The sequence below is a fragment of the Cryptotermes secundus genome, unplaced genomic scaffold, assembly GCF_002891405.2.
Source record: "Cryptotermes secundus unplaced genomic scaffold, Csec_1.0 scaffold111, whole genome shotgun sequence".
NCBI lineage: Eukaryota > Metazoa > Arthropoda > Insecta > Blattodea > Kalotermitidae > Cryptotermes > Cryptotermes secundus.
Genome location: NW_019733319.1, coordinates 429,772 through 453,427, shown reverse-complemented (window position 1 = coordinate 453,427; position 23,656 = coordinate 429,772). Strand labels below are relative to the sequence as shown.

At 39.6% G+C, this 23,656-nt stretch overlaps 1 protein-coding gene across 2 annotated transcripts in view; it reads right to left on the bottom strand.

Moving 5' to 3' along the window:
* Window positions 1-463: 463 nt before the first annotated feature.
* Window positions 464-23,656, bottom strand: part of LOC111867896 (hepatic leukemia factor) — a 290,075-nt gene continuing 266,882 nt past the window's right edge. For both annotated transcript variants that reach the window (XM_023858110.2, XM_023858111.2), the window contains 4 exons: window positions 12,212-12,503; window positions 10,108-10,211; window positions 5,974-6,111; window positions 464-3,811 (listed from right to left, as the gene is read on the bottom strand). In XM_023858110.2, the coding sequence (XP_023713878.1) occupies window positions 3,725-3,811; window positions 5,974-6,111; window positions 10,108-10,211; window positions 12,212-12,503 (621 nt within the window). In that variant the 3' untranslated portion in view covers window positions 464-3,724. The remainder of the gene's footprint in view (window positions 3,812-5,973; window positions 6,112-10,107; window positions 10,212-12,211; window positions 12,504-23,656) is intronic.

Here is a 23,656-nt window from a genome sequence, read left to right as displayed (position 1 = left end):
TAGCAATAGGCCTTGCTGCAAAGTGGGTGGCTGGTTGGAACGGGTAAGAAGGCACCAAGGTGCCCATTAACAGTAACAAAGTTTCATTTTGTTATGTAAAAGATGATAGATCAGAACATTAGATCTAACAAAGAGGTAGAAGTTGACACAACACCTGAAGCTTTCACGTTGGCTAAAGTTGATGAAATCTACTTGGCCTATCAGCTGTGTCAGTTGGTTAAAAATTGCTGACATCAGACCCTGATGATGGGGACAGAGATGGTTCCTAAAACATCTGTAATTTTTAACCAATTGATATGGCTGATAGCCCAAGAAAACTGTTTTGAAGTAAAAGTCGTATGAGTTGTTAAACTTAGCACTAGATGGAGATGAGTGATCAAGCTATGCTCTGGACCACACATAACCCTTTGGAAAAAAGCCTCTTCTGGTGCCTAATAGATATGGCTCAAAGAGTGAGAAATGGTGGTGAAATGATGATGATCAAACCCTTATTCTCCAACTCATAGCCAGTCACTTTGCTTATTCAGCTATTGCAGTTTAGCCTCAAAGAGTAGGGATACTAAATGTTTAAATATTCGCAAAACTGATAAAAAATGGGATCTATTACATTGTACACCATTTATATCTACTGATCATTAAGGTGGAGTAGGCAACACACATGTGTTGTATCAGATAACTAGCCGAAATATTTTATATCTTGCAAGATATATGTTAGTGAGGCATACCCCTAAGAGCATTATTATGACAGTGTTATGTTTCTGAAACATAATTACATTAGTTTATTCTTCAGTTAGAGCCAGAACTTTGAACCGGAGAGCTTTGTAGTGTGGATATAGCACAATCTGTTCATTACACTTTCACCCTGTTAATATTTATACTGGGCTATAGTAGTGAGTACTAAAATACAGGTTAACATTTCCATGCTGGCTTTTGTTAAAAGAGATCTTCTATTCAGTATACTTCTATGACAACATAAAATTTCTACTGCTGAAAAACCACGAAGAATTAGCTACAACTGCTGACAGATGGATTTGCTTCTTTCATTATTCTTGAACATCATGGTCAAGTGCATAGCACTCCTGTATTTTATTCAGGAGGTACTCGTAATGGGTTAAAACCTCACCCCCCAAACTGGCTACACTGAGGTTCTTTGTGGTTTTACTCATTCTCTGAAGGTAAATGACAGAGAAATATTTCCAATTGGGCCATGACCTTTCCCTTCCCTGTCCTTTGCAATTCATCATTCACTAATCATCCCATCATTCAATGCTATGTAGTCTGACTTACTGACATCATAACTAAATAAACCATTAAGAAATAGAATAAATTCTCAAAAAAAAACAAATTAGTTCACATTCCAGTACTTCTAAAAGAGATATCTCATTTAGAAGCATGGAAAGAGTGATATGGCAACTGCTGGTGGCTCAGTTGGTAGAATACTCATCTCTTAACAGCACAGTGAGAATATGATTTTTGTCATTTCTTGCCATACATATATTTAGCGGCTTCCATTCAGGCCAGAATCTTGAACAAAACAGCTTTTCAATTCACTTCTTGTTGAATTCTGACCATATCATCTGTTTATTTTGGTAACTACACTCAAACCTCAGACTCAGACTTAATGCATTCTAGAAAACAGGTCATAAGTGGAAAGACCATAAACGAGGTTCATTATAACATGGGATGTGTAAGATTATTTTTCTGGAGCTTACGGGTCAGACCCATTTTTTCAATTCTTTAATACCTGTTATGCCATAATTCTGTTTTTTGTTATAAAATAGAAAGGGACATCAAATAACATAGTACTAAGCAAATGAAGTGTTAAAATATTAAAAATAAGCAAGTTAATTAATATTTTACTATAGATCATTAAGAGATACGATATGAGCCACCAGAGCATTACAATATGGATCACTAAAAGTTACAATCTGAGGTATACAGAATTCAAAAACTTTATAACAAATTAAATTAAAATTTTATAAAAATCTGCACTCTCCAGCACCTCATCGACTTCATATAGCAGGTCTTTTATTATTGGAGATTTGGAAGGGACCTAGCTTGCCAAATGACATCATAAGAGCAGTCAGTGGAGCTTTGGGCTTTCTGAAGATGCTGTCCAAGGTCCAAATTTCAAGCTTTGATTTCTGGGGCCAAAAATTCAGAATTCGAGTCTAATGGTTGTTAGTTTATTTGGATCATAAGTCAGTAAACCTGTAAGTTAGGAAGTCATGGGATGTGGCACATGTACGAGTATATTATTAAAAGATAAACACAGAGAAAGTTAGAAATGCATACAAAGTTTTGGCAGGCAATCCTTAAGAGAAGAGTCAAACTGGGAGCCATAGTTGTAGATAATATTAAAAGATAGGGTAAGAGGTGGATATAACTGGCTGATGTGGGTTCCATTTATGAATATGAAAGTGAACCTCTGGGTTACATAGAATCACGTTATTTCTTGACCAACTGAGTTACTATCAACTGCCTAGGAGACAACCTGTAACACACAGCTAATTTTTATGAAGTCTGAGATGATTTATAAATCTGCAGCCTGATTGTTTTCTTCATGCTGAGTTACACTTTACCGAATAACAAATATTCCTGTTCCTCTGTTTCAGTTTCTGAAAATAAAAGGTGATGGGAAGATATTTCAGCAGATTCCATCAGGCATGAAAAACATGCTGAGTAGAATACATGTTCTACGAAAGTTATTGCTTGGGCAAGCAGGGAGTTCATTCATACTGAAAGGAATAAGATACAGTAAGGTAAATAAAATTCACTGACTCCTTATCATGCTGGCATTCTACTAAGCGGTATGAGATGGAAAAAAAAAACATACGAATCCCTGAATGGAAAAGTGTATTCCAAAAGAGTACACCCACTCATATTTTCAAATACACTCTTTCAGATTTTGAATAGTGTATCTCAATGACCTTGATATTAATTTACTGTAAGTGTAAGTTTACTTTTGCAAATGCAATTGTGTTATAAATGACACTACATACAGTCAGAAATTATTTTTCCTTGCATTTTATTAAATATTTATCATAATGAAAAATATACTAAATTAGTTCTGTAAATCTTAGTGAGACCTCTATTGCACATCATGTGCTGGTTTTTAGTAGGATGAGCTGTTTTTGATAAGACTAATAAACCTAATTTGATCTTTGTGTGAAGTAGGAGTTATAAATAACTGATATGGACTAAACTGAAATTCTACTGACACCAAATTGTACTCAAATCTGTTATGTAGTTTTGGAGGTGAAATGTAGGGATGAATTCAACCTCCCCATTACATATTAATTTTACACACTTTATGCAAAGATAATCAGGCTATTCTCAACCTGAAACCTAAAGCTATTAGAGTTTATCATATGCCTTGTTCATTTACTGATTCCTCTGGATGGGCTATTTTTTATTGCAGAGGCTGACTTGCCCTAAGTGTAGCTATTATTAACAAGATTATGCTGATAAAATGCTCAGATTCAATGACCTGGTGGTTATCTTGCAAGACATACTGCCGAGAATTGTCCACTTGACTACACTCCACTGTTGTTCTCCGGCTGACGCAACAAGCACCACCAACTGAGTGAGTAACCAGGTGCTGATTCCAGCAAGTAGCAAAGTGAGGTGGTACGAAGCAAGTGCTGCTACTGCTCATTATAATTATCATGACGACGATGATTGTGGTGGTGATGGTGGTGGTACTGTTTGGGATGGAAAGGAACTAGACATCTGTAAACTTCGAGAGCTTGTCTCGAAGCAGAAGGTTTTCTTTTTTGAGCCGGTCCAGTTCCTGGCGTAGTCCCATGTTCTGTATCAGAAAGTTCAACAAGAAAAATGAATTACTATATTGGAAGGAAACAACAGCTTTGCAACAGAACCAGTGGTGTGTGGTACTATTTCTGTAAGGGAAGCAGTGGTATCTAATAACCGAACTGATAGCAATCAACTCACCAAAATTTATGTTACTTATTGAGTCAATAAGGTCGTTCTCTATTCTGTTCGATAAACATGTAAATACTGTACTGTTCTCCAGGTGAACATTGAGTTTATGATCATATTTCCTCAACAAGTGAACTAATTCCACATAATTACCTTGGTCAATAGAATTCACACTTTCGTCATGACCACAGAGGGCAAGTTGCCTCTTTCCTAAATGGCAGATGATGTCAATCAAGCGTTTCATTATTTCTCTATTTTCTTTCACATTTTCATTATGCTGTAGTATCGTCAGGCGCTTTTAATTGTCAAGGTGACTGTCAATTCAAGATTTCCCGAACATAACAAGTTGCACTGTTGAAATAATGTGAGTCTGAGAGTTCTCACGTCATTTCAATGCTTTATGAAGGTTGTTAATGTCACCAAACCCAGTCTTGTTCCATACATTTTTTTCATTGAGAAACAATAGGTATGGCCAACAAAACAATTTTCCTATATTATGGCAACTGGATAGCCACTCTGTTTTAGAATACTGTTGAAAATTCAATTTCCTCACACATAATTTGGTTTGTGCTTTAAGTTCTGGCAACTCACATGTTGGTCGTCCTCTTTCTATAATTATTTTCTTTTCAGAAAAGTCCCTGCTATTAAACCCCCATTTTAAAAGGCTTTCGACTGCACAGTCGCAGTCGCGTTGTCTGCCAGCATTCATTTTAGCTGTGGCCTGTGCGTGTAGTCTAATCACGCCCCTGCCACTTGTACCACAATATCAGACTTGCTTCCCTTAAACACGGATAGCTTCCTTCTGATGTGTCAAAATATGATCACAAATACAATCTTACGTCATTTAAATATGCACTTACAATATCGTAATAAAACTCACTGTTACCTATAACATGCAACAAGACTGAAATCATATATAAACAGTTAATTTTCACATAACCATTGAAATAACACAATCTTTCACTGCCATATCACACACCTAGAGCCAGCAACCCAAAACATGCTCCCTTGACGACTTCATACGAAGATTAACGAAAGGAAACTTGGTCCACCCCACTAAACAGGGGAAGAGAGGAGGAGTAGGCATGTGGCCTTGAACAGGAACACATGCTAAAATTTTAAGATGACAATATTCACATTCTTATTATTCAAACTGAATTATTTATATATGACTTCCTTTCTTTTCTTTTTGTTTCTTAACTACGGAAGCAATGCTTCCCTTGCTTCCATGCGCGGCACACCACTGAACAGAACTAATAAATTTACTTTCCCTTGAATATTTTCATCCATACAGAGGCTACCAGACAGTCCGGATTCATGACCACATAACTCAGTAACCTGTTTATCTGAACAATTTCCAATCTTATAAACTTCCATTATCTTACACTTGTCAGATATATCATTACAGTTTCAAACCATCACCACGTGTGCTCCTTTTAACATAAAAAAGTGCTTCACACAAAATGTTTCACTTTATCTGTGATCTACCCCATAAAATGGCTATAATGGGGTATAATCTACCCCATTCTAGTCAAATAAATTTTTTATTGATATGCTGGGTTTTTGGACTTTATCCATCGTCCTGGTTTTTAAGATAACAAATAAAAACACGACGTTTCGGAAACTGGATCTGTTTCCGTCCTCAGGTGAAGGAAAACACCTATTCAGTTGGGTCCCTTAGAAAGAGCTAGCGTGTTTTTATTTGTTATCTTAAAAACCAGGACGATGGATAAAGTCCAAAAACCCAACATATCAGTGTGTTATACACCATCGTCAGAATCCTATAGTAACTAAATTTTTTATTGCTCTGCAGTTGTAATTACATCACGGATGATCGTCGTCGTCGTCGTCATCATCATCATCATCATCATACCTCATGCTTTAGTGCATACATTCTATGTGATTCACATTTTGCTGTTTAAACTAAGAAACTTATGCAGTTCCAAGTCTTTTTAAGATTCATAACCACACAAAATTTAGACCCTACACTGTGCTATAGTAGAACAACCAGTTATGAAATTTCATAAATACCTCCTTCTCGAGGAAGCCAGCTCGTAGTGCTATCTGGTTCTCCTTCACACGACGAGCATCCCTTGACCGTTTGGCAGCCATGTTGTTCTTGCGGCGACGGGCCCAATACTTTTCGTCCTTCAAATCATCCGGAACAAACTGATAAAATTAATAACAAATTAAGGGTTACGGCAGTTACATCAAGAAATTTAATATAAAACCTGTGTACCTAGAAGAGAATCCAAAATAATTCAAAATATAATCCTGTGTTCTTGCAAGAAGGACATGAAAAGAACAAATGATAGATGGGTAGTTTGTGTCTTCCATACACCTGCGCTTTTTAACTTAAAATATACTGAATGAATCTAGATTAAGTTTGGAATAGAAATTCCATGCCATGAAGATCCACGGTGGAATGGCATTATATCCCTGAGCATTTTCAACATCAGCACTAGATGGAGGTGAGTGGTCAGCTTCATGCCCTGGCCATTTTGCTCCTGGGGAAATACAGGAAGTTGGGTATGCTTCAAAGCCAGTGCGGCCATTTAGAAGAAAAGAAAAAATCTTTTGCTACTGTCTGAAATTGAACCCCAATTCCTTGGCTGCCCACCTTGTAGCCCATTGCTATACCAACCAGTTCTCAAGCAAATTTGATTTTGACCTATATCAATCTGGCTTCAGTCCCTAACTTACATGATTCTCAAATATGTCTTTATGAGTTATCTCAGAAAATATATTGTACAAAATACTGATATGATGATTCTCAAATATGTCTTTATGAGTTATCTCAGAAAATATATTGTACAAAATACTGATATGATGATTCTCAAATATGTCTTTATGAGTTATCTCAGAAAATATATTGTACAAAATACTGATATGATGATTCTCAAATATGTCTTTATGAGTTATCTCAGAAAATATATTGTACAAAACACTGATATGTGACATTAATTATGGATTTCATTAATATCGAAACATGAAGTTGTCCCTGTGCTTAACTGATTAAGCACTATGCCATGAAGACATTGCACGTAGGGGTACAGATCCACTTTTTGTTTATCTTGGCACTAGTTGGAGGTAAATGGTCAGCACCATGTCCTGGCTGCTTTACCCCCAGCACCCACTGTATAGAAGGTTGGTGGGTCCCAGACCCAGTTTGGATGACACAGAGAAGAGAAAATTCTAGACCCTACTGGGGCTTGAACTCTGACCCATAGGTCCTCCAGTCCATAGCCAGTCACTATACCACTATACCTTTCATTTTAATTTATTACAATATATTTAATTAAATATGAAGAAAATATACATTCCTCTATATCTCATTACCTTTGCAACAGCACAGTTCAGTGCTGCTCCACTTTACAACTTCTTAGTCCTCATTTCTACCACAGTAGGTTACCAGAAGACGAAAGAAATAAGGCCACAGGGGAATTCATATTTGCAAGAACACATTAAAAAAAAAAGCATCCCTTACAGAGCACAAAACATTACAGTTGGATGAGAAATCATAGCAAGTGCAAAACTGTGGAGGATGTGACCAATATGGCAAATATTTTGAACCAATCTCCCCCCCCCCTCCTGTATCATTTGTATCATCATCATCATCATCCAGTGACTTTTCTATTACCAGAGTTTTTCATTCACGCTTAAATTTTAAATTATACATGACAGTTTACGCATTTTTAAAGTAACAGTTCAGACAGTAAATATTAATTATAATTGGACTACTTGATTCAGTTACGAGAGATGTACTATGGTCATTGCAAATGACGACTGAATATTATGCCATTAGAGAAGTTCGCAAGAATCAGGAAGGGTTGGATATGAATGGCCTAAATAATGTTAACTTCTTGGGGAAGAATATAAACACTATACAGAATAACATAAACTTTTCATGCAGACCATTAAATAAACACACTATGACGTGTATTAGTGACTAATAACACGGGTTCTGGATTGGGTGAACAGGTTTATTTACTCCTGATACACACCACCAGTAACTACACATAATTATAGTGTTATGCTATTTACACACTTTATAATTCACTGTTACATACACACCAGTTGTCTCCTGGTAACGTAATTAAAACACAGAACTATAACAGTCTCACTGCATTATACATTCCAAATATAACACTCAACTACACTGTACTATGCACTGCATTTTTCTAAGTCAAAGTCACATTGTGACTGATGGTCGGTCGGTCGGTCAGTCAGTCTTTGTGTCGAGCCAAATCTGGGGCTTATGACCAGATATTTATAACTGTTTGATAGTTTCAGTCATGCTTTTGTGGGGTGCCTCTCTGATGAGAGGATGGGTCTGTCTTTTGTCAGAGTCATTATCTGCAGTAGTAAGTCATTTGCCATAATGTAAAGGATATTTACATTTTATATGTTAAACATGTTAATAAATGTATATAAAATATATACAGGGCCTCTGTCAGTCCAGGCTCAGTAGAGCTTCAGGTACAACGGCAGTCTAGTCACTTGAATGGTCATATGCTTGATCGCCGCCAAGTTTAAGCCTCTTTATCTAAGTTACAATAGGTATTCGTTATATAGGCTCCGCACAGACGACAGAGAAAACAAGTCACGTGATTCCTAGCCAGTGACTTCATTGGTGCACTAATTTGCCTAGCAACAAGCAATAACATTTGTCCACTGAGACACAACTTCCATTGTTGCATGATGAAATGTGTTTACTGAGCAGTCGCTTTGAAACAATTTGAGCAAATCCCTTACATTGCTCCCTTCTTACAGCTGTTCATCCCAAAAGCCTATCGGTGCACCATCTTTCATTCTTCTGAGGGCTGCGCCTGGTTTCATCTCACCCTCCTTCCCGTTGTTCATTTCTTTTTCTGCAGTGTTTAAACTCCAACTGCTACCACTGCTCCCTCCTTAAGGTCGCTCGTCCAGAGCAGCTCCCTGATAAGCTGCAAACCTGTCTGGGTGTACTACCATCATCTTCCACCTAGAGTTCCTCTGGATCCTGTATACTATATCATTTATCTGGGTGACTATCTTGTATGGGCCTTCCCACATGGATTGTAGCTTGGGCAACAGCTACACTCTGTCACCCTCGTGGTAACCTGCGCAGATGGCTAGTTTGTCGTAATGGGTTTTCATCAGGTCACTGGCCAGCTTCAGGTGTTGGGGGCATAATGGTGGATTTCATGTAGACGGTGCAACTAAATCTGCGGCATGATCGGTTGTGAGTCATTCCTTGTCTGGAGGTGCTCCAGACAGCAGGTCACAGGGTAGTCGGAATTCTCGCTCGAACACTTGGAGTCTTCCTTAGAGGCCTCCAGACGTTCCGACTCAGATTCCAGTACCTCTGTATTTGCCTTCAAATTCGTGGCTTCCATCTTTTCCAAGATGGTTATCGCGCGATCAACTGGCTCCATCTTCTCTGGATTGGCCTCCGTCGCTTCTTGGCAGGCCGTCCTCTTGTTTCGGCATGTCCTCAGTGAGTGAACTGCGGCCTCTTCATTAGAATTCTCCTGCTGCTCCGCCATGGCCTCCTTTTCTCCTGGATTTGGCTTCATCGTCTTTAGATTGGCCTCTGTGGCCTTCTTGGCCGGCTATCCTCTCTTTTTGTCTGTCCTTCATTTCTACTATGATCTCCCTTACATTGGCAACATTCTTCTCTTGGATGGCGTCTATCTTGATTTATATCCTTTCTTGGTTAGCTATCATCATTTCTTGCATATGTTCTTGGTTGGCATCTACTTTTGCTTAGACGGCTTTCGTTTTGCTCGGACGGCTCGGTTGGTTTTTATGTCTTCATTTATTTCATTTAGACTGGCATCCATCCTTTATTTTAATTAATGATAAAACATGTCAGAAACAATCCAAAGTAAGTTATTAACATAGGTCATTGAAGTATTTTTTGTTTCTTTTGCAAATCCTGAACAAATGCAGTATAAAATTCCTTTATAAGGGGAATGACTGGCTCTCCTCGTTGTTAGAATATCCACAAAAAGAATATTTTTCAAAAATGAATGCAACTGCAACAATATTTGTTGTTCATGAATACATTTTTTATGAATACAGCCATAGCAAATTTCGTTGTTTTTTATGCAGCACTAGCGACATCTATTTAAGACTGCTGTACAGTTGGTGACATAAAATTGGCTTATATAAATCTAATACCTGTTTTCTGGACTTCTTGATCATTGGCTGGGGCTTCAACTCTTCGTCAGAAAAGGCTCGTGTTCGAGGATCGAAATCACGCCCGGATGATGCCAGTGATAATGCTAGAACAAAAATGCCATGGTCTAAGTAAACCTGTAAATGAGAGATGAAGAAAAGTTCAAACAAATCACTGAAATACATAACAGCAATGAGTTCTATGGCAACAAAGAGAACTTCACGAGGAAGAGAGGCCAGCATCTGTCCATTAAATAAATATAAAATTTGTACTGACTTAAAAAATCTTCTGACCACAATGTGCATGGTTTCTGTTCTTCAATAAATTAAATAATATTTTCAAACAGCTTGTTAAAATCAACCAGTTCAATATTATTTGAAACTGCATAGCAGTTCTGTATCCTGAAAATCAGTGGCTCTCATCTATTTCCAACTGGCAGATCAATAAATCATCATGTAAGTTTTGCATGGGTAAGAAACCCATTTCTTTCTTATTGTATGGCATAAATAACTGTCTACAAGTCTTAATTTTATTAGCACATTTATGTGTGTTTGTTTACAATTTGGTTTAATAATTATCCACATTGAACGTTAACAATAACAAGTTAAGATTAAAGATATACTAAAATTTTAAGCTGGGAGACATATACATCTTAGAAGGATCTGGAGTTTGTAGCATGACACAGCCTCCTTCTTTTTGATGGATACAGTAACTGAGGAAGGAAGAAAAATAGCAAAACATCGCTATTTATAGAATAGTAATTTATCAGTTGTGGTAAAATCAAAGTATTGCTAACTAGGAGCTGCAGACCATGAGCCGTGAAACATTGTAAGAAATGATAATGAACGTATAGATGTAACATTTGGATAGTCTGTATCTGTTATCTATGATTGTGGTAAATGTGCATAATCAGGGAATGCTGATGGGTGAATGTTTTGGAAACGTGAGTTATATAAAATGGTTCATCATGATGGAGTAAAGAAGTAGTTCTGTTAATATGAATAACTTTACTTGCGGTATTACTACTTCCAGAGCCTGCCTAAAGTGATTTTATTGCAAATGTTATCCAGTCTTGTTTATTCCTTAATACTTCATCGATCTGGCTTAGGCTACATCTAGCTTTCCTTAACAGACTGCTTAAAGTTCCTGAATTTATGAATTTTTCCTGTACTTTCTGTTGGATAAGATATTTTCATAAAATTGTACTAGAGTAAGAAGAAAGAATTTTCTCCAAAGTGTTACTCAAATTTATTTCTTGCACGTCTGATTTTTGTCAGTTATAACAACTATGCTTTAACTCAACCGATTTTTAAATTACACTTCTCTAGACCTTGAAACTACAAGAAGTTTGAGATTTTCACAGGAATGTGAAAATTAAGATTGTGGACTTCTGGGTTATGACACTGTGTGGATTCATAAATGGTTACAAACATATTGGGATAACATACTGTCTCTATCTTCAGAGTAACTTACAGTAACCACCCTTGAAACTACATGATGTCATAAACCAGAAGACTCACTATATTATTCTTACAGCATTTGTTGATTTTATTTTCCAGTCTTCTTCATCCTTCCATACTAGCAGAAAATGTGAAACATTATTTTATATCACATAATACATTCTTTTTACGCCAACATCAATCTCACAGGCAAATCCATCCTACCTGAAAAAAACCTCTTTCTTAATTTACGCACACTCAATTTTCGTGCTTATATATCTGATATAAAAATACATAAATTATGCTGGATTTGAGGTTCTCACAGTGATGGCTATGAAGAGTACTATCTTCTGAGGGGTAACGCTGTGCAACTGAAGCTAACTGATGTTTCGGAGGAATATATCACTTCCATCTTCAGCAAGAAGCAGGCAGCAATCAAACTCTGTGATGCTGGTTTTTTTACTTACCCTTTGACCCCGAAGATGGAAGCGACATGTTCTTCTCAAACATTGACTGACCTTCAGTAGATTACATGGCATTATACAAAAGATGACAAACCTCTTTATAAGTTATGTGTTTAACTAATGGTACAATATTCACTTGACTCCACAGCCAAAGATCTGTGATGCACTTACAATGTGGTAAATGCAATAAAAAATATACTTACTTGAGTCTGCAGGTGATGGTGGGTTGAGTGTATCAGGAGACAGTGGTTCACTTGGCGTGGGTGAGCGCTCTCTCTTGGCCACTAATTCGAGCACAGGGGCCACTGATCCATCTCCACACCTCTGTGGTTGTGTCTGCGTGGGATGAGGAAGAGAATGAGGTTGGGGCAGACCTCTAGCTGCCTCTGGTATGGGAGAAGCTTGCTTTATCACCTGTTGCTGATGGGCTGTTGCCTGCGGCATGCCATCCACAGGGATCCCATTTTCAGATAAAAACTCATCCAAGTCAACATACTGCAAACACAACAGAAGCTGTACCCTTAGGAAAACAACAGTAGGTTGTTAAAGTAAGATATAAGTTACACTCTAAGTACATCTTGTATATTTTCTTATGGTGATTACATGCTGTTACAAAACCCAGACAGGATTCAGTCTTACAAGACCACTTTCAGGAGGCATGTGATACAAAAGGAAATATTACAACCATACTCATGTACATAAAAATAAAGGGATTAAAATATCTGAGTCATAAAATTCTTATAAGAGATTAAAACTAATATCATTATAAAATTCATTGAGGTAGGGTATAATCAGTTCAGTTTTGCTAGTTATGGTGTTTCATGCCATGTTGTATGTTGCTGTCTCCTATGCACATTTTAGGGGTCAACAAGGTGGAGCTCTGCCGTTTCGTTGTGGGTCTGGGTGAGTGAGGAACTGAACTGCTAGATACAGTTAGATGATAATTTACATTTTAGTTTTTAGACAGTATATTGGAAAATATACACTGTCAAAACGTGTTCTGTAATTGTGACAGGTTAGAAACATCTGTATTTCCAACTACCATTACCTGTCCAAATACAATCTGCACTATTTTTCCTACAAACACCTCCTAAACATTGCCTCTGCATTACTAGTAAACCCAACTGAGACTGCAGCAAATTAATGTCTGTGCTGGTTGTTACCTTTCATCACCAAAACTGCTAAATATATTTCAGTGCATGTACAGTGTCTACTCCAGAAGTTCCTAGGAAAATATAAGTTTGCTCCATATGGGATCAAAACACTCAGTACTTTGTGTGAAACTGAAATCAAACTTTATCCAGTTTCCAAAAAATAAGCCATTCTATGAAAATAAAATGTACATTTTCACTTCTTGAAGCATTTCTTAACATGGTGTATACTTAATGAAATACAAAACAATAACATTCTATGTCCATAAAAAAATACTGTGAAGGATAGAATCTTTATCTTTTCTTGTGGTACTGAGTTTTAGCATTCATTCCTGTGTTCAACACAATATGAGGAAGAAGAAAGAAATGAATAAATTGACTTTCATCTGTAATAATGTATATCAGGACCACAGATGAATGCAAATTCTGGAAGAAAGCATTTGGAAAACATGTGAACTCCACTGGAAAACTGCTGGTAAATCTCACATTTGCCTTATAAAATGTACCTTTGCAGTTGTTTCAGCTATTTTCAGAAACAAATTATCTGCCTTTCCTTGCTGTATTAATGGGGGCAGCAGCTGATATCAGAATGTGGAACCACTGCAGATTACATTATGACCTTTATAGCAGAGTGACCAAATGATCAAATTTCAAGTCCATTCTGTATTTTGAGTAAATTCTCATTACTAAGAACTTAAAATGGAATTAACTGTCCCTTTTAGTGCATTCCTCATTTGAAGTGTTTGAAATGAATGCATAATGGGCAGGATGTCTGTCTGCCCATTGAAATATTTCACATCCAAAAAATACTGAAAATATTTAAATCTACATCAAAAGCTATAGGGAAAATACTGTTTTGTGTCTTATTGGTCCAGTAGTCTAATCCTTACTTTACATTACACATCATTATCAATCTTCCTCGGAAACAGCTCATTGCACAAAAAAAAAAAATACTACATATGAATATTAATAAATATACGTGGTACATTAATTTCATGGACTATGGTCTTATCGCATCATATTACAAGGTATTCACATACACTTACACAGATCCACATCGACCCTCAAAATAGTTGCCGTTGGCTGCTATGCAAGTCTGCCAACATTGCTGAAACATATTGGCGGGAAATTCCCGTACAGCGTCTCTTGTGGCATTGACCACCTCCTCGGACGACTGAAATCTACAACCACGTAGCTTTGCTTTCAAGCGGTGAAAGAGAAAGAAATCGCATGGTGCGAGATCACGTGAGTACAGAGGGTGTGGCAAAACGGTGCCCTGTTGCCTTGCCTGTTCCCCTTGGACAAGAACAGAGCAATGTGCAGGGGCGTTGTCGTGTAGCAACAGCCAATTCTTCCTATGCCAAATGTTTCGCTAGGGGATTTTCCTAGTTTTTGGCAGAATTTGATGTTTGCCCGTTCTTCAAACTGCCACATTTTCAATTTCCACCACTCGCATGTAACTGCAGTTCACAATAGAGGCTGTAGTTGTGCTTACACTGTTTGCACACAACTGCCTCTTGCTGTGACGAGAGATGAACTAACAGGGCATCATATCGTGCCTCAACCTATTCGCTGTAGTGCACTGCAACGACGCTTTGCGGGCAGTCCACGAAATTAGACTGTGGTAGTAGATCTCATTACATTGTATAGCTTATATTTGAAACAAATATTAGGCCTATTTAACATAATGCAATGTAAAAATCATGTATTCCTGAATAACAGAATTCAAACGTTCGGTTCTGCCATACTAATGAAGCACAAGATGTGGAAGATGGGAGAATTTTTTTCTGCATTAAATGAACACAAAGGTTAAGGAAGAGAGCGAATTTTCACAGAAGGATTTTTGGAAAATAATGTTAACTCCACTGCAATACAATTCCCCACTTTTGTTGGTTTATTTTACAGTTTTCTTACTTTTTTTCTGAAGGATACAAGTTAAACCCCTAAGAAATATTTTCAGATAATGAAAAACTTGTGTCTGATGAACAATTTAAGCTGAAGAATGTGTTAAAACTTTTATATGAGGGCAACCTATCTACTGTTACTATTGTTTTCTCCCAATAATAAACTAAAAATAATGTTCTGGCCCTCATAACATTAAAAAAAATATAGCTGAACTTTACTGCCCAACTGTTGGTAAGGAAGTTATTCTACTGCATCCATACTCAGATAAGTCAATAAGACAGGATTACTATACATATGGAAGAAATACTTCTTCCACCTTGTCCTTTTACTAAAATCTTTAGGCATGCAGTTTGTTCTAATTAATTGACAATCCAATTCTTCTTCATTTTTCAAAAACTAGGTCCATTGGTCTGTTCAGATATAGAATTCTGAAATAATGACTCTTTTAGACGTTAGATATGGTAGATTTCCTTGAATGGGGTTTGGCAATCACAATGTCTCTCTTTACTTGTGCATGAAAATACAAGACAGAAAGAATAATCCAGTCATAGGGTTAAACTTTACAAGGACTCAGCAGGATCTGGACCTGCAATACCAATATCTGAGCACTCAAAAACAGTGACTGGCTAACAATGATTTAACTAAGAATTTAGAAGAAATTAGACATTATAATTTTTCCTGTGCCCGTCACGGTAGACGAGCGGTCTAAGGCATGAACTGTCTTCGCTCGCTTGGAAACCGGGATCGTGGGTTCGAATCCCACTCAGGGTATGGATGTTTAGTTTGTGTGTGTGTGTGCGTTTTTCTGTATTTGTGTACAGGTAGAAGCCTTGCGACGAGCTGATCCCCGCCCAAGGAGTCCTACCGAATGTGTAAGATCTAGAAAAACCAAAGTGAACGGAGAAGTTCATGGAGGTAGACCTAGGCCCACTGGGGCTGTAGTGCCAAAAAAAAAAAAAAAATCCTGTATTTGTTTATATCTTAAACTATGTGAAGATACCAGTTCCATGGAGAAGAGTCCTTAATGAGCACCTAACAGTTGCTGACCTATCAAGAAGTTCTCTTTTCAAAGTATGCATCCCGTTCTGTGTCTTAACATACTGTGACATGTTGCGCAATGGAGGAAAAACCCTCCCTCCCCCAGCAGTGACGTGGCAGCTCTGGCCACGGTGACGTAGCCCCCCTGGGCTACGTGGCACCGCTTCCTACTGTGACGAGGGACGCAACGCGCGGTGACGTAACACGGCGTGAGGCAACAGCGGTACCGATTACGTAACAGGCAAGCGCTGCGACTATATAAGGGAACTACACAGCCGCCGCAGCCAGTCTAAAGCGTATCAGCCGCCGAAGTGAGTCCTCAAGACAGCTGCCTACGAGTTGAGTTGAAATGTGGCCGTCGCCGAGTTCAGTTGTTGTGAGTTAAAAGTGTATCAGCGGCCGAAGACAGTTCTCCAGTCAGCAGTGAACGAGTTCTCAAGGCAGCAGCCTACGAGTTGAGTTGGAATCTAGCCAGCGGCGAGTTACGAGTTGAACTGAATTGTAGTAGTCACCGGGTTCAGTTGTAACGAGTGAATCGTGACAGTGTCAACAGATTATTGTGTAGTGTTTGTGAAGTGTGGAAACCCGTAACATTGTTATAATCAATTGTAGCCGATACTTGTAGATTGTTAAATAAACCAATTAACAATCCGAACGGCGTCTTCAGTAACGAAACACGTTACAATACTGTGACGCGTTACCTTACGTCCATCGCCGCGCAACGGCTACAATGGAAACTGTTAAGTTCCAACAGCGACAAATCGAATACAAACAGACCGTTGCGAAGGAGCGTTCCCGAGGCAACGGACTGCCGAACACCTGAGTTGGAATAGGCACTTCCATGGTAACGCAAAGAACGGGGAACCGTTGTGTAGACAATGCAGAAGCAACGAACGCGTCTCCCCAGAAATTAACTATAGAGGGTTCGTTGCGCCCGTTACGTAACAGCGGACAGTAGAAACGAAACAGTGAGGAATGGTGTCTGGTATCCAGTTCGCTGAACAATCACAGAAGTTGGAACCTAGACGCCATACGATATAGAAGGAAGACAGCAAAAAGTCAGTAGTGGGATAGCCGTCGCCGAAGACAGTTGAAATCCAACCACGGCCAAGGATAGTTGAGACGTCGTATCGAGTATTGGACCAGAAGTCAAGTGATACTGCAAGTGGTGATAATTGTAAGGTGTGTAAGTGTGAGTGTCCAATAAAGATTCGCTAAATCCGAGACCCACGTGAAGTCATTTGTTGCGTGACATACCCAACACGTGACAATACTTTCAAATAGTGCAGTCAACACAACAATAACACTAATACTAAATATGACACAACTCGTAATACTAATTGTATAAATTGAAATTTTAATAAGTTAATTTTATATAAAATATGGATCCATATTTAATGCTTTGACACAGTTCATGGACTTACGCTACTGATTATGTATTGCCTCAGGATGACATAAAAAAAACGCAATAAGAAGTGCACGAATAAATATTAATACGATACTATCTATTTTTGTTTTATGGACTATTATTTTTATTGTTATGTTGACTGCTCAATTTGAAAGTACGTTAAAAAGTTCTCCGCACGTCATGGAACCCAAAGATTTTGTACCATGTCCACAACAGCCCATCACTGCGACTTGAAACGAAGCATACGAATCCAATCAATATCCTCAAACTCTATTTTTTAAGGTGTATTCCAACCTTGTCTTACCATATACGTCTAGGCCCATCGAGAGGTCTACTCTTTCCTCGTTTTCGGACTACGATTTGTTTTCATTTCTTATCTCGTCATGCGTACCACACGACTCTACAACATTCTTAGTATGCTGGGAAGCGGAGACGCGCAGAACGCTGCGACCTGACGCCACGATAAGCACTGCTTTGGCAATGGTCATGAAACAGTACGTAGGATCGCTGCATGTTTATTCAAGACCTATTTCCGGATCACGTCCTACGCGGATAAGTCGAGTTACGAGTTATTTTCAAACCGGGCCACGTCCAGCGTTCCAAGAGCAAGGCCTTGGTCAGGGATACGGCGGAGCCAAGGTAACCCCAATATCTGCCAGCAAGAGGCGATGAGACTGGACCCATAAGGCTACCGTCTGGATCAATGTTTGTGTACCCTCAGGCTATTACAGAAAAACGCGCTTACAAGGGATCTGAACATTTATTTTCTTGTTTCACACAGGGTTTCCTACTTATAGACAACACGTACAACACACTCCATACACCCCAAGTACCGTGTTCATGATCCATATTTGAAGTCATTAATGTACTGTAGCGTGTAGACCCCTTACTGGGTAACGACCTCGAAACAAGTAACAAAACAGCATCCGCTGCTAGGGAACAGATTCTTAATAAGCAAGTATACGCAGCCGTTACGGAGTAACGCCTTTGCAAACAAACATTTTCCCACGGAAACGATTCGAGTACAACAATTAACGGTGTTTTCTACGCGGTCCGTGCCAAGATGTTATAAAGAGGACAACTGGAGCAAGAGTTCAGAGAGAGTTGTAAGGGAGTCTGTGAGGAGAATACTTAGTCGTTGGAGAACAGATCGAGATTTTTAAGGAAATGAAAATGTCGGCGTCCTTATTACACAGATTTACTACATATACGACAGGATGGGAAGAAGTCAAGTTTTGTCCTCTCAAGATTCGGCATAATGGGCATCTTAACTCCTTTCAAACACAGATCAGAATTTCGGTTACGGCATCTATAGTTGCTATTAATAAAGCTATTATTAAATCTTCTGGAATATCAACGAAATATGCTCAGTCAGCACGAATAAGTGATGTGTACTTAACAATCCTTTCCTTACATAGTCACTTGTACGAGACTTCCCAGACCGCAGTCAGTACGAAACAGCCCAATCCCGCTTACGCGTAACAGCATCTATGCAGCAGTACCTAGAAAAACTGACATGTGCTACCATCTGTACAGCTGTACACATTAACTATAAATAACTAGACACTAATAAAGAGTGCTGCGGCCTGACATAACTCAGGCGGTTAGTCGTCGGCTTCACTCTATGGAAGCCCGAGTTCAGTCCCAGAGTTGCTCATATGGCATTTGCAATATAAAAAGTGGCATAGGGGCAGGTATTTCTCGGGGAACTATGGATTTCCCTTTTCAATGACCATTCCACCAACGTCCCATATTCACCTATGGTCAATCTGAGGCTGCAGAACCAGGGGGGTTCATTCTCACTGCATTACAGATAACAAGTCATGTATATACCTTCTGCATGAGTCAGTAGCATCGCATCTGTGGTGTGGAGATTCTGTCTGATGTGTTGTCCTACCCCTTGTGGAGCGAAGGATAGCCAAGGTGATGTAGCGGTAACACTATACACCTGCAATTTGGTGTTGTGCCATGGCTCACAGTAGAGAAATTGGCTTTCAAAGCCACAGAATGAGGAAGTCATACATAACTTCAGCTTAATGCAACAGAGCAGCGTGTTGAATGAGCCTCTGCATAGCCTCATGGCCCACATTAATTACAATTAAGGGGATATTTGCTGATGAAAATGTAAAAAGGCTTGGAGGACGACCTCCGACGAGCCAGGACGGGACCCAAATCGTGCAGCTCCGTATTTTATGGCTGAGCCTGGTCAGTCAGTGGTATATTTCAAGGTAGTGAGCCGGACTGATGGAGGCATTAAGAGAACTGAGGCACGTTTAGAGAGGTTAGGCAGGTTTAGTTAAACTGAGAAACTGGAGACACGAGAGGTCTGAATCACGAGGCACTTATTAGCTTGTATTTTTTTTTTCGTTGGCACAAAACCCCCAGTGGGCCTAGGCCTACCTCCATGAATTCTCCGTTCACTTCGGTTTTTCTAGATCTTACACATTCGATAGGACTCCTTGGGCGGGTGATCGGCTCGTCGCAAGGCCTCTATCTGTACACAAACACAGAAAAACGCACACACAAACTAAACATCCATGCCCTGAGTGGGATTCGAACCCACGATCCCGGTTTCCAAGCGAGCGAAGACAGTACATGCCTTAGACCGCTCGGCTACCGTGACCGGCATTATCTTGTATAGCATGTCTATACAAGGGCAATTTTGCAGAATTGGTCGAGTGACTTATGCCATACTGATATATTGGGTTTCTGGACTTTATCCATCGTCCTGGTTTTTAAGATAACAAATAAAAACACGACGTTTCGGAAACTGGATCTGTTTCCGTCCTCAGGTGAAGGAAAAGGGAAACACCTATTCTGTTGGGTCCGTTAGAAAGAGCTAGCCTCAATCACTGGACTTATGCCATGTTTTCTATGCTGTATTACTGAGTGACATTAGGTAAGAAACCTTATTTCAGAACAACGCAGCCTACTGCTCAAGTGTTAGTCTATTCAGATGTGCCACCACGTGGTCAATAAGGAAAGATCAGGGGTGAATATGTGAAGGCATTGCTAGCCCTACAGACTTCATTCCACTTCCCGGTCTATTTTATTTGTAATATCCAGTTCGAATTTTGTCGGTTTGCTGTCCATCCTGACCAAGAAAGTTCGCAGTTTTCCTCAGTATCCCCAGGCTAAGAACGTAAAGCTATCCTTTTAACAGGTGTGAAGGCCCATAGAGTTGTGAGACGTCGAGGCTCCCATATGTTTCTAGACAACTGCCTTACAGATGGCAGTGAGGTTGTTAGCCTTACGCGCCGGCCGCCCTTTAGCCCCTCAGGAAAATTCCTGGTACTCATTTCTGTTAGAGGCTGAGTCGACACCAGGGCCATAGTGCGGCTGGAAGGGTCAAGTCAATTGAAAAATCCAATGACCTCACTGTGATTCGAAACCGCGACCTTCCGGCTTGTAGCATAGTGCCTCAACGAACTGCGCTACCGCGTGCCCCATCCCCAGGCTAATTTTGGGATGATACCATCAAATAGACCACGACTTCTTCCTTTCCGAACGTTATGCACTCACTGTTCATGATCGTCTTTCCGCCTCACTCAATCCTATATAACCTCACCAATCAAAACAACGTCTATTAAAAATGTTATATTTTAGCGTCCTGTTACACTGATTCATGTTCATAGTTTATGCTAACCGTCTTACAGTGTATACACTTTTTCACCTTATTCTTCACTTCCACACTACATGTTTCAGCACTAATGTGCCATCCTCAGGTGTCTTTATGCACGTTAAACTACTGTACCGCATGCATGATGTCTTCATTCTAAAATTACTAAAATCTGTATTCGTCATATATGTCGATGAATTCTAAATAATAAAACTTTTCAGGATTCATCCCACGTCGCACTCAAACACGCGAATTACGCCAATCCTCTTTTATGTGAGCATTCTTCCTACATACATTTGTGTATCGTGTTCTGTGATGTGTTTTGCTCCTGTTACTGCATGCGTTGCTCCCATCGTAGACGGGTTCCTAGGCAACGGCCTGTAAACAGCATCAGGGGAATGGTGTTTTCTGTACGGTCCGTGTCGAAAAGTTATAAACAGGACTGTTAAAAGGTTTTTTTAATTCGTTTAGTGGGGGGTGGAGTCCAACTGGGTCCAACGGCGGCCACTGATTGGCCTACTGTACCTGCCCCGGGTGATTATGATGATGGAGAATTTCGTGGAATGAAGATTGGCAGGGGGAACCGAAGTACTCGGAGAAAACCCGACCCAGCGCCACTTTGTCCACCACAAATCCCACTTGACCAGACTCGGGCCGCCGCGGTGGGAAGCCAGCGACTAACCGCTTGAGCTGTGGCGCGGCCGAACTGTTAGGGAGTTAGTCAGTGGAGTGAGTGAAGAGTTGGTTGGTGAGTGAGTGAGTGAGTTAGAGGACTGCTGCTGTTCGGTCGGTGTGAGCTGTTGCTGTTAGAAGCTGGTAGCTGAGGCCGGGGATAGCTCGGGAACCCAGATGAAGGGGGGACATCCACCGTTGGAAGCCGCTACCCAGCAACGGCTATCGAATACTGTGATATACTGAGAACACTATTCCGTGTGTGACAGTGAACTGTACAGTGTAGTCAAGCGGTATATCAAAGAGTCCAACGAATCCGATTATCAGTCCAAAACCCGTCTATAGTCACACTCATACACGTGAAAGTATCTTCATCTACTCCAGTATTTGGGTTTAACAACCCTAATGAGATAAAGACATGCCTAAAAATTATGAAGATTCATTTTGCATAATTTTCTCAAGTTTCCTGTTCGTCATCCATGTATGTTTCTCAGCACTTATTTGTCGAACATTCTGAATGTAGATTCCTCTGTTAGAGCAAGGGTATCCAAACTACGGCCGGCGGGCTACATCCGGCCCGCGAAAGAATTGTGCAGAAATGCGCCAATTGAACTAATTTTCCAATGAGTACAGGTAAAAAAAATACTTGTTCATAGATTTCAACTGATGTTTGTAATACCTCTCAACTATTAGTATTTTTTCGTGGTGTTGGCGATGAACTTAATGTCACACAGGAATTAGTGTCACTTCACAGCATGCATGGCACTACAACAGGAGATGATATCTTCAAAGAAATACAAAAATCACTAACAGAATATAATTTGGACCGGAACCGTCTGCAGTGCGTGACACTTGATGGAGGGAAAAACATGTCTGGTATAAAAATATATTTGGTTGGCCAAATCACAAAAGCTTGTGAGGATGCAGGATAATCAAAGCCAATGTTTCTTCACTGTGTTATCCACCAACAAGCACTCTGTGCAAAACAGGTTGATATGAGCTCTGTTTTAAAACCTGCTATTTCTATCGTTAATTTCATTCGCTGTCATGCACTTAACCATTGCCAGTTTCTGTCTTTTCTCGAGGAATGTGATTCCGAGCTTACTGGCCTGACATATTATACTGCAGTTCGATGGCTTAGCTGTGAAAAGGTTCTTTCGCGCTTCTTTCAGCTCAGGAATGAAATTGATACATTTCTTATCGAGAAAAAGTCATCACGAACCACTTTTATCAGATACCGAGTGACTTTGGAAATCAGCATTTTTTGCTGATCTGGTGAACCATATGAACAATTTGAATTTAAAGTTGCAGGGTGAAAATAACTTAGTCTGTGATTTATTTGCACTTATCAAGGCATTCAGAGCAAAGTTGATACTTCTGGAAAGCCAAGTGAAAAATTGTAACTTTGTTCATATTGTCGCGTATCGCGGGGTATATCGCGACAAATAAATTCTCGACGTGTTCGATGTAGCGAATTTTATTTCACATTCGCACTTACAATCACCCAATTTACAGATTTACGATTACTGCTATCTGCAGTATCACAATTAGTACACTCGAAATGCCACAATACAACTGACCGTTGCTTTATAACTCAGTACAACTCAGTACAACTGACTGTGAATAGCCTTCGCTGCTCCGTATGTAGCCTCGATCGGACAATACGGGAAAACGGCCACGTAATAGGCACCCTTTGCATGGCGCTGTGTTGCTATGTAACGCTAGCGGAGGTAACCGCTGTTACTACTTGGTGACGTCACCGCTGTTGACTTGCGTTGCCTAGCGACCAGGATGCTAGGACTCGGCTAACATCGGCTCGCTTCGGCTTCGCTCGGCGCATCACGGCTGGCGGGGG